This window comes from Carex rostrata, chromosome 12 (genome assembly GCF_964058835.1).
Source record: "Carex rostrata chromosome 12, lpCarRost1.2, whole genome shotgun sequence".
In the NCBI taxonomy this organism is placed as follows: domain Eukaryota; kingdom Viridiplantae; phylum Streptophyta; class Magnoliopsida; order Poales; family Cyperaceae; genus Carex; species Carex rostrata.
In genome coordinates, this window is record NC_135929.1 from 2,446,216 (window position 1) to 2,459,204 (window position 12,989).

The 12,989-nt window shown below is 33.9% G+C and overlaps 1 protein-coding gene across 1 annotated transcript; it reads right to left on the reverse strand.

Annotated features, from left to right (window-relative positions):
* Positions 1-6,970: 6,970 nt before the first annotated feature.
* On the reverse strand, positions 6,971-12,143 carry LOC144562924 (uncharacterized). The gene is made up of 5 exons (XM_078312293.1): positions 11,628-12,143; positions 10,068-10,228; positions 8,690-9,765; positions 8,157-8,415; positions 6,971-7,939 (listed from the first exon to the last, which is right to left on the reverse strand). Exons 1-5 carry the CDS (start codon positions 11,770-11,772, stop codon positions 7,154-7,156), a joined length of 2,427 nt encoding a protein of 808 aa, XP_078168419.1. The 5' UTR covers positions 11,773-12,143; the 3' UTR covers positions 6,971-7,153.
* Positions 12,144-12,989: the final 846 nt, after the last annotated feature.

Below are 12,989 nucleotides of genomic sequence, written 5' to 3' on the forward strand. Positions count from 1 at the left end.
TTTTTGTTATTTTTGAACCATATTAATTCTAATGAAGAGTTTATACAAGTACCTCTGAATATCAACCTGACTTGAATGCCAACTCAGATGGACACTAAAATGTTCTCGCAGCTTTTTCATGTTAAGGCAGAACTTGGACTTCCCACTACCATGGCGTAGATTTGGCCCCGCTCCCAACAACTCTCTCATGCATGCATTAACCGTCATGTCATCAGTCTGGTCAGATATGCCACCAATGGGTGCGCCCCGGATAGGCAAACCCCATAGGGCACTCACATTCTGTAGTGTCACCGTCATCTCTTCAAAGGGTAAGTGGAACGTGCGCATCTCAGGACGCCATCGCTCTACTAGTCCTGCAATGAGAGAGCCATTGATGATCTTAGCCTCAGTTTGCAGAATATCAACAAGGTGGTACAGCCCCAGATTTTTTAGATACGGGTCCATAAAAGTGGAGTACTCTATATGAGGGCACCGATGCTTGACATCCATAATGGTCTCGTCCTGCGTTGAAAAAAAGTAAACTACACGTCAATGACAAAATTATAGATAGTTTTAGCAAAACAAAATTGAAACTCAACAAAATTTTAAGCTAATTACTCTAACATTATACTAAATTAATTAATTAAAACTAACTAAATCTTTAATTACAACTAAATTATACTAATTTGGTACATTACTAACTAAATTATACTATTTTTACAACTATTTTGCACTACAAATGAAATTTAAAAAGATTATAGGGACTTACTTGCATATCTGAAAAGAGGAGGAGAAATCTAGGAGAGAGCCAAAGTGAGGAGAGATAGTATAAAATTTGTGAAAATGAATTTTGAGAAATTCGGCCAACCCTCCACACATATATATAGGCCCCATATCGCCAATTTAATTGGCGGTTAGGGTAGTTTTAATAAAAATTTCAAAACCTGAGTAAATGTGATAAAATATATTTTAAGCTGGATATAAATGAAAATGTCGGAGAATAAAGTTACTACATTAGATATATATAGTTGATATCCTTGAATAGTTTCAGCGAGAGGTGGGCGTACCGTTAGTAGATAATTAATATGATAAGAATGTATAGTTTTTTAAATAAATATTAATAATTTTGATAAGCGATAAGGATGTTAATAAATCATTATAATGATTTATACAAATTGTTTAGTTATAACTATAAATGGTTGGAGTTATAAGATAAATATCTTCGAAGTTGAGGGCAAAAATATTGACGGAAAGAAAATATATGACTTTGGGCCGAACTCATATCATTAATTAACTAAAAGTTGAGCGCATTACGCGGTGATAGCAAAGAAAAAGTTCATTGACATTGGGCCGAACTCATATCATTCAGCCCAGGTTATTACGATTTATTAGTATTGGGCCCAATTATATTGCGTAATCACTAATTGCATTGGGTCGAAAGCTAAATTAGGCTATTTTCGGATCCAGTCAACTACATGACCTTAAAATGACATCTTAACAAATTTGTCATGTTTGTACATACCTTTTAGAGAATAGAGAGATTTCAATTTTTTTTCAGTGTTTAGCTCCGAACGTATTCAATTTATATTATGTTTAATATATATATGTTTATTTTTAATTTTAATACAAAGTTAGTTGTTTTTAACATACAATAATCGAATAATCGAAAGATAACCATGTGATTATGTATCCTTAGAAATATTTATCAAATTACTTGAACAAAAAAAAAAATTCTTATAAATACTTTGTTGATTTCTTCTAACATTTTTTAATTATTTCTAACATACATAGTTACAATTGGAAGCCACGTCCGGTGATGAAACGGAAGTCATATGAATGGTACACATTGCATTTTGGACTTTTGATACCATTATTACATACGCGTTGAAAATTGTAAAATATACAAGTGTTGAGCGAAATAAAGTAATGTCTAAAGAGATAGTGAAGTATTTGCAAGAGTAATATTTTAATGGTGGAACGCAGAATCACTCGGTCATTGTTTTGTTATTATATGTAAAAAGAAATTATATATTAGACGTATCCAGAGATGGACCCTTGAGGGTTGAACCGTTGAAGTTGAACTCAACATATTTTATACTTTTTGTTTATTCAATTTTTCAATCCTCTAATACTTGAACAAAAAAAAAATATTTATAAAGACTGTTTCCATTATACAGGAACTTCTAACAATCAGAAAATATTGTAAAATAAAACAGAAAAGAAGAATAAAGAAAGGCAACTCCTTCACCACGGCACAATTGTGTAGTATTACACTCAACCAATCTTGGTATTGATCTCACACTCCAAGGGGGTATTCTGGAAATTTTTCATCGGATCATTGCAATAGTTGTAAACCATGTTCTTGCTCTGCACAACTGCCATCTTGGTTTGTTCATCAATGCTGAGGTCTTTACTGAACCAAGAATCAGCCTTTGCATGGCATGATGTGGTCGTTGCATTTCCATTAAGTACACATGCTTTGGTTGTGTAGTTCCGGTACCATGCCTCAAACGGAGCCTGGCTCCAATCAACTGGTTGTTGAGTCCATGCAGTGCCATCCCATAAGCTTATTAGTATTTTCATGGATTGGTCATCGGGATAAGGCAGCGTCACAGTCTCGTTTTGTTTTCTGAAAACCCGAATTGGCATGCCATCGATGTACCATCTGCATGCATATAAAGAAAGAAATGAATATACGTTCTCCTCTCATTGAGGATTTTATTTTCTGTTATACTGGAACTCTGTATAATTTGTACCAGGAAATATAAATCTAATTAACATTGTTTCCATACATTATCTCTTTGGGACTCCAGATTATAGAGTAGTTGTGGAAGTCGGCAGAGGGATCGAACCAAAATGTGAACTGCTGCTCCCTTAATCCGATACCGTTGATGAAAACATTTGTGTTCAGTATGTATTGATTTCTTCCTGGGTCACCCAAGAATTCTATATCCACTTCGTTATGGTTTGATTCGTTCGAGTATAACTATACAACACGCAAAAAAAATCCTTAATTTATAAAAAAATGGACCAAAATTAGGAGTGTGTATAACAAATATATATAAAGCTAAAATAAAGTAAAATATAATAGGGTTTACATACATAGAATGCTGTGACTGTGCTCTTGGCGAACGGAGAATTAACTTTTATCTGAATATCAAATCTGCCGAAGAAGTAATCAGCAAATGTCTCGGCACCAGAACCGGTAACCTGATCCATCCCCAATTCAAACACGGTTCCATTTTGTAACATCTTTGCGCGACCCATGCCTGATGTTATCTTGAATTCCTTTTCAAAATTGGCATCAGTTGAGATGATAGAAACAAACAGCGCTAGAAGAGGGAATATAAAGGAAAAGTGCATTTTTGCGAGATGCACAAATTCGGGTTTTGCTTGGAATTTGTGGGGGTGTTTGCTTCTCTTTATATTGGAAATAACTTATATTCAACTTTTATATAATATATATTAAAGGAAAACCTATTTGGAAACAGTTGTTATTAGAAAGTCCACGTGTTTGTTGATTGCACAAAGTAATGTAGTTTACTGGTTCAAAATGCTCAAATAATTCTTTTTCTTCGTTAATTGGTTGCTTTGTTGGACAACAAACAAAAATTACAGACATATTAGACTAACAAATGTCGAATATACTAACAGGAGATATCCAAGTATATGGAAATTGGAAAGATATCTTGTAGTTTTTTGAATAAAATAAAAAAAAATCACTGCTAAAGCTGTTCAGGTTATTACAGGGGCGGAACCAGGATTTAAGTACAGGGGTGCTAAATAATATCATTATAATTTTTTAGTAAAAAAATACATAACACAATATAACACAAGATAAGAATATCATTCACTATTTTATTTCACAAAATGATATAATAAATATCTGCACCAACAAAGTATCATGTCTATCAAAATTAAACTAAAAACATAATATTCATATATTTTTATTTAAATTTCACCCTATGATTTCTTAAAAACTCAAATGCAGTAATAATCTCTTCTGAAGTAATCTTATTAGCTAGTTCCTTCTCAATATAAACAAGCATGTTGTCTTTGAGAAACTCCTCACACGTCTTATTTCGAAGCTCGATTTTAATGAGCTTCATGGCTGAAAAAACTCATTTTGTAGTAGCAGTTGAAACGGAAAGAGTATAGTAGTAAGTCGAAGCAAATAACAAACAAAGAAATAAATCACTTAATCCTTAGTTCTATACACAAATTATTCTTAGCATAAGTACATAACTTATTATTTTTTTTTACACAAATAACTTAATCTAACAATTTAATAGACCATGATGTAAATTTACAAAAAATTCACTTCATCCTTAGTACCAGATCAGTTGTAATTAACTACAATAGAATACCATTTGCTTATTGCATTTCTAATTTGAAAAGGGTTTTAATTTTGTTCTCTTTCACTGCACAAAGACAGAAGGCCCATTGACCCAAATAGAAATGAATCTAGTTTTATTTTTAAAATTTACATTGAAACCCTCTAACTTTGAATATTTTATGGGGGGGGGGGGGGGGGGGGGGGGGCTTATACATGTAAAACAAACAATTTGATACAGTTTCTATATACCTAGTAATAAAAAGTTTCAAAGTTAGAGTGGCTTAGCACCCCCCAGGTATTTTCGCCCCTGGGTTATTATCGTCTGGTAATTGACAATAGTTAGTGCATGACACGTTGATACTTTCATTCAGATGTTTAAAGAGAAAAGGAGAGAGAGAAGAAAGAAAGACAATTAGCTGTACTATTGGTTGAATATATAATTATTCAGTTGTCTACTTTGGTACTAAAGGGAAAAAAAATGTCGATTTTTGCATTACATAATCATGAGGGGGATGGATCATGGATGTAATTTATTGAACACATAATTTATGGTGGCCATGGTTGTAACCGTACCGACATGAAAATATTTTACAAACGGAGCCAGACTTTCAAAGTATGGAGTCAAATTTGAATGGAGTCAATCATATAATATTTTTGTGCTTCAAATGGGGATCAATTTATAGCATTCAATGCATTTTACCTCAAATTACATAGAAACTCATGTATAAATTTTTTTTTTTTTTTAAATAAATGAAGGTCAATTGACCCCCATACTCTATTAATGGGTCCACCCCTGATCTTCTGGCAATGTACTAACTTCGAATAATTTTTAATAACAAACGTCGTGATAACAAGAAAGTATGATAATACTTTGAGGGAAAAAAAGAATTAGAATGTCTATTATGTCAATAGAATAAACCGTTTAACCAAAATCCACAGATGTTATCCAAAATAGTATTAGAAATTATGAATCCTAGAGAATTGAGGTTATTAAGATCCATGGGGATAGCCTTTAATTTTTAGTTTTTATTTCGAACTAATAGTTATTTTTCATTTTTTATTTAAAATTGTCAGGAGACTTTCAGATTGCCATTTTACCCTAGGGTCTATTGTTGGATAGTACATGATGGCTTATTCGTATGCTATGTTGCATGGATACGGGTACGGATATCGTGTCGGATACGACACGGGTACGGCGACACGGTAATTCTCAAAAATAGAGGATACGACACGGCTATTATATATTTATTATTTTAATTATTTTATATATTGTATTTAGATAATTAATAACTTAACTTAATAATATATTAAATATTATAATTGCTTCATTATGACACAAGTGAAATTTGGTAGAGTGGTAGAAAGTTTTGAGGTAAAGTGGGATTTGTATCGGAGCACGCGAGTTCGATTCACGCTGGGTAAAAAAATTTCGCGCGGCTCACGGGCGGGGTGCACAGTGGATCAGGGCCGTGTCCAGGACGTGTCAAGCCCGTATCCAGGCGAGTCAACAAGTATCGGAGACCATATCTGCTGAGTAAGGACACGCCACGTAAGGCGATACGCCAGCTGGCGTGTCTGACACGTATCGTACGCGTGTCGGAGGCGTGTCGGTGTCGGATACATGTCGGACACGGGTACGATGGCTTTATAGGAGTATCGGAGTAACATAGTTCATATGTTTTGGACTGTATCTACAAATTAACTGTAAATTATATTGTGGGACCCCAAAAGCTAAAGCAGTGTAATGTTGATTTTTTTTTTTCTAATTATAAGCAAAAATGCCTACATTTATTTAGAAGTTCAAAAAAATATTAAGAAAGGCCAGGAAACAACCAGGCTAAGAAAATAGATAACCAAATGATATAATATATAACTTAGGGAATACAAAAAAAATCATATTGAGATCCACTTTTATTTTTCAGATACCGATATTAAACAAATATGGATCAAATATTAAATTTATACGGATATGAATCAAATATTAAATGAACATAAATACAAATACGGATATAATTCAGATATAATAACAAAACTAACATATTATTCAACAAATTATTTTTCTCAATATATAGAAAATAGAAGTAACATAAAATACGGATATAATGCAGACATTCGATCATTATAATGAACAAAATATTTTTTTCTCATATTAAATATGTTGTCTTTGCAAAATATATATGTGGTTGACAAAAATTAATCACCAATATTATATCAAATTTTTAATAAAAAATATACCAACAAAAAACATTCTTCTCTCTAAACATATACATGATTCTAAAATAAATATATATCCGAAAAATTAAAACATATGAATATACAAAAAAATTAACACACATACAAAATATTAGCATACAGATATTTGAAAAACTAAAACATATGGATATGGTCATATGGATAAATATTCATATCTTTATCCGTATCCACTTCCAAGACCGTATTCATATATGTACCGCATAAATCATATCCATCTTCATATCTATATCCACAAACTACTCTATCTAAATACCTGAATCCGCAAAAATTCGAATACGGATCCGAATAGAGCTCCTCGTTAAAATGTTGTGAGAAACTGAGGATGGTTTAATTTAATAGAATTGAATCAATTGATGGCGGTCATTGTCAGCATAGTAATTGAAAACGAGAAATGCACAGAGGTGGTATAAAAAACAACTACTTGCATATTTCAACAAGTAATAATTCATAATGCTACAACATTCTAATATTTGCGAATAAATAGCGCATCAAAAATCGCAGCATTGCAAGATGAGTGCACTCTCAAATTCACATTATTTTTGCTCCTACATAAGAGTAAACCGAGTACACATATTTACATAACAGTTAACTTTTGCCGAATAATTTTGAATTCTTTAGAGAAAGTGCAAGCTTTTTTATCTCTGCTCTTTCCCGATCATCCATATCGATCGAGTGGTCACCAAGATGGAGCGCATGGTATCTCCTCGGTTCTCCCCTGCGAGCATCTGGTAACCCAAGATCACTATTTGATCTTGCGGTCTCTGCCTCGATAATTTTTGGCCTTACGATATTTAGAGAAGCTCTTGGGTGTTTCTCAGACTGAGGGAACCTCTCCACTGTGATTATGCTACTCAAGGGGGAACTTCCATCTGAGCAAGAAACACTAGCATTCTCTGATGCTGCTAAAGACATTCTATCTTTGTCAGCATTTGAATTTGCTTTCCCTGTCACAATTTTCTTGATCTTGCCAAGGAACTTGTGGCCCTTGTGTTTAGAATGCTTGCCTTGTTCTTGTCTCGGGCTAGTTAACGTTGAAGGTGCTTGAGATGGTGCTTGAGATGAGGAATAAGAAAAATCAAGGTCTCCAAGGTTCGTCTCGTTTATGTCAATGCCTAGGTTGGAGTATTCTTTTAAGAGTTGCTTGACCTTCTCAGTCGAATGGTAGCTTGGGCTCTTGTTTAGGTCAATGGCACCCGGTTTGCCTTTGGAGGGGCTGTAATTTTTCATTTCATGGCGAAGGCATGCATTAAGCCATCTGAGGTAAACAACTTCTTCTACGCTTAAACAATGGTCATTTCTGAGTTGAGAAACTTCTTGTTCCAATTTCTCATTCATTTCTCTCAGGCGGGTTGCTTCTTCTAATACTTGTTCCTGTTAGTGATGACCCCAAACAATGAGTCGCTTAACAAATTAACTAAGGATAAACAACAGCAAGTCATTCAAAAAGCAGAATGAAATAAAGCAATTTATTTTGATGATACATAGAAAACATTAAACCAAATATAAGGACAGAGATGCTCAAGAAGAACATTTTTGATAACCAATCTATCAAGGAAAATACTGTCAATTTTAAAAAGTATGTTGTTACCTCAGGGCCTCGCATAGCGCTAGAAGCGACGAATTGCACATTGTCCAGTCGATGAGCCAATCCAGAGTTCTCCTCTTCAAGCCTAGCATTGAGTTTCTTCAACTTGTTCACTTCCTCTTCCAAATTCTTGACCCGTTCGAGCTTCCTTTCTATCTCCTCGTAATCCGCAGAACTTTTGTCCTCCTTATCTGCAAGTGTATCTATGCTTTCTCGCAGCAATGCTATCTTCTCTTTTGCATTGTCATCCTCAGACCTCAACCTGCATATACATCAATATAACTTCAGTTTATCTCATTAAATTCAACTACTTTTGAGTTTCAGATTTCGGGGGACGGGGGTATGCATTTTTTTTGTTGGTTACAGCAAAAATTAACATTTTGTTGGTTTTCACTTTTCTGGGTTTTGTAGTTAGTTTGTTTACACATGAAACAAACAAAGTGAAAGAAACTAATTAAAAAGTTCTTCTAGAGAACCTCAATCTTCTTGAATATTTCCATAAAAAGAAACTATATTCGAACAATCATTAGACAAACCTCTTTTTCAGCATCTTAATCTTCTCCTTATTTTTATCAAGCTTGTTTGTCACCTTCTCCAAGTCCAAAATTTGATTCTTGAGCCTCTCATTCTCCTCTTCTAGAGACTCTACCTTGAGCGAAAGAAACTTGGCCTCATTACAGTTTGTCTTTAACACGTTCTCCATTTCTTTCATAGCCTCCTCCTGTTCCTTCAAACCGTAGTACTCTAACATTTGCACTTCTAGACCCCGCTCTCTTTCTAGTAACGTCTCAGCTAATGCACGGAGTCGCTCGATCTCCTTTTCTTTCTCCAAGTCATCATTTTCCTCTAGTTCAACTTTTGCTTTAATATGATTTTTGGGTTCTTTAGTATTTGGTGGACAGATAGAGATGATTTCTTCCAAGTCATCCTTTTCCTCTAGTTCAACTTTTGCTTTAATTCGATTTTTGGGTCCTTTAGTATTTGGTGGACAGATAGATATGATTTCTTCTTTTGTCTCTAGCAATGTTTGAGGCAAAACATGGAGATACTTAATCTCCTCTTCGTCTTCATCATCTTCTTCGTCTTCTTCATAAAGCAAGTCACGAACTAGCATATGGGGCCACTCGATCCCCTGATTTTTCCCTCTAACACCGGTCTTCTCTTGCTCAAAATCAGACTCCTTTTTGGGCTGGCCAGCGGTTGTTGGAAAGAGAAAGTGGGTTTTTTTTGGTATATTTTCATCTTCTCCCTTGAGCATATGAGCTAACATGTCAGTGTGCTTGATCTCTAGCTCTTTCTCTAAAATGATGCTTTTCTGTTCAACTTTAGTTTCGGTCTCTGTTTCAGTCTCTGTCGGAAACAGAGAGTTGGGTTTGTTTGTGATAGTCTCCTCTTCTTCCTGGAGTAATTTGTCACTCAGCATTTGGTCCCACTTAATTTCCTTTTCTTTCTCCAAATTGCAGTCCTCTGTTTCAATTTTTTCCTTGGGTTCACTCTTTTTATTATTTTCTTGCTCATCTGCTTCCACGTATTCTTCTGGTTCTTCTAGCAGGGTGGGAAGAGACGGTGGAGTGATGGATGTTCGCTGAAGTACATTCAAAAGGCCTTCATCCTTTGAGAAAACAAAACAAAACAAAACAAAAATTCTACAACATTACTGAAAGTGGCATTTCTTCTCAATTGGTCACTGGACTCACTACCAAATGTAGCAAAAGAGGGACTAACCAAGAATGGATCCATGGAATTAAACAAAAAAAAATGCCGTTTGGGGACTTTTCCAATTATTGTCATCACTGACCTCTGGTACAATCTTCACTTATTCAAGAAACTTATCTATTATTGCACCATAATTTGGTTTTAGATATCATCAAGTTAATTAGAATATAAAAAAAATATAGTTTTTGAGTAACGTACGGTGCTTATAATGTTTAGCCCTCTTCTAAAGCCTCTAGGAGAATTTGTGGGGACCGCAGGTGCAGAATCTTCAGAATTATGTAATGTCGAAGCTGCTCCCGTTGCGGCTCCTGAGGATTTCGGTAATGCCGCATCATCCCTCATCTTTTTCAAGTCCGACTCTGCACCAAGAACAAAGAAAATAGAGCACATGAATTTAAATAATTTGAACAAATTGATAAGAAGGATTAATTGATGTGTAAGAATATCATGTAGCAGCAGACAGTGTACATCTTAATTTACAGTGGTACCAGTTTGTGCACAATTGATTTCTTACATTTCTAAAGTTCTTACTTCTTTCTGTTTAAATTGCAGAGGTAAAAAACAAAAATGTGAGCATGCAGATTTTTAGCCCTGGTTTTTCTCTGGAGGTGTGATGCTTTTACACTAAATCTGTACATCAACTATTATTATAACCCGAAGGAAATCCAAGATTGTGATCCTTCAATTCGGTATAATCTAAGCATGGTCTTCTGTTTCAATTATTTCAGTTATAGAGGCTTAAATAAATAAATAATTTGGTATTATATTCATTAGGTTGGGTATCATTAAGGGATGTTGTCACCGTGGATACCGAGTAATATCTGATTGAATTACAAGAGCAAGCAAATAACCTGAACAAGCTACATATATAAAGATTAAACAATATATACACTCCTACAGTAACAAGCTCGGAATTTGAGCATGCACAAAAAAAAGGTTCTGAGTTTGAGAATAATTTTGATATAAACATTATAATTCGGATATAATACGAAGATAATTTCGGAATAGCTCATTGTCTATAATGAAAATGATATATTAAAATAGGGGGAATTCATGTATACCTACCCCTCAAAAACTTGGAAATTTCGTATATCTCCCTCTAAAATTCATAATATCATATTTAATTACCCTTCTAACTTCAAAAACTCTCACTTTAATGTCTTTTCTATTCAAACTCATTTTAAATTTATGAAGTATCCATTCTTCATTTAAAAATAAAAATATGTAGCATGTTTTAGAAAAATGTTAGTCTTCTAATTGGACGGTTTCCGAGGACAAATGAGTCGTTTCTTTACTTTTGAGTTTTGATGCATACCGAGTGACATTTATGTATATGTTTGTGTAAGTGTCAGAAGTAGAGAAATCCCTTAGAAACCGACCAATTAGAAGACTCATTTTTCTGAAACTTTCTACTGGTTTTTATTTTTTTAATGAAGGGTAAAATGGGTACTTTCGAAATTTAAAATGAGTTTTAATGAAAAAGCCAATAAAATGGATAAATTTGTAAGGTTTTGAAGTTTAGAAGGGTAAATATGATATTATGAATTTTAGAGAGGGAAATAGTTAATTTCCATTTTTTTTAGGGGTATACATGAAATTCTCCCATTAAGACACTAATACTTTTAGAAGCAAACCAAAAAGTTAATGAATAAAAACTACTAAAATTTACGGAAAAAACGAATATCAGACGAAAAATAATTTAGGTATTATTCATAACCTTGTTATTATTCTACCAAAAAGGTAAGAAAATTAAATTACCTGATCTAGTTGTGCGAAGATTATAAGCCTTTGGCCTTGATCGTTGATTTGACATTAAATATCCAGCAACCGAGAAAGCGACAGCCGCCCCGGCAGTGATAAATGGTTCCAATTCCATGGTCGCAGTTAACGAAGTATAAAACATTAACAAAGAGAAAAACGAAAAAAAAAAGGAGGAAGAAGAGATATCAAAAGGGAAAGAACAAGATTGATAGGCTCAGAACAGGGAAGGGTTTGGGTTTTGATCAGGTGCTTCTATTCTATGCAATGTCCTGTTCTTGCACCAACTGGAGAGCTCTCCTTTCCATCGGGTTCCTCCAGCTCATCTTCTTCTTCTTCCATTGATCTCTGTACAAGCTTCGATCATGGAGAGGGAGATCGGAAAGTCAACTTTTTCTTTCTATATTTCTCGGTTTCTTTTCTCGATGAAATACTTTTTCGTCTCTCTCCTCTCTGTCTCTCTCTGTTTTTATTATTCTCTTTATTCTTCAGAAAAGAATAAGGTTCTAATAAAGGTCGATTTATTATTTTTGACCGGTTAATTGTATTAATTCGTAACTTGTTTGAAAATCACGGTCTACCCTGCATTGTGGTATGTCACGTATGTGGTGGTTTCAACTTAGTTTTTATTTTTATTTAATTCTGTGGGTTAAGGTCATAATAAAGTGCATTCACTTTTCACTTGTTTTGTTGTTTCTGTGGATGAGGCTACTTGGCTTGCGTGAAAATCATGTCATAGTTAGAGTGGAAACAAGATAGCTGGACCGGGTCTATAATTTATGATGTTACACAAGACAAGATAGGTGGCTGTGGCTTGCATAAAAATCATATCATAACAGTAGTTTGTGTGCTACTAAATATTAGTAAATATTAGTAACATAACAAAGTCTAAATGTTAGTAATGACTAATGAGTTTGACTAGTATAACATCAGTGTCATTTCATCTTATATAACACCAACTCTAAAATCTATCAAATCGACTTCAAACGGTAAATCCAAACCGTTCAAACCGATCTACTTCATTAGTTGTGCGTTTACATGCAAAATTTATAACTTTTCGAATTTATTTAGTATTAAGTCAAGCGGTCAAATGTATGAGTTTTTAAATTAATTTTAATACATTAATTTTTCAATATTTTTGCCACTTTATTTGATACTAAAATAACTCGAAAATATTAAAAAAAAAATGTATGTAAACGCATCACTCATAATGTAAATCGGTTTGAACGGTTTGAATTAGTCGTTCGAAGTCGATTTGATAGGTTTTAGAGTCGGTGTTATATAGACTGAAATGACACTGATGTTATATTAGCTAAACTTGAGATTCCGAATTAAATTTTATTGGGGACTGAAGCTTTTGTT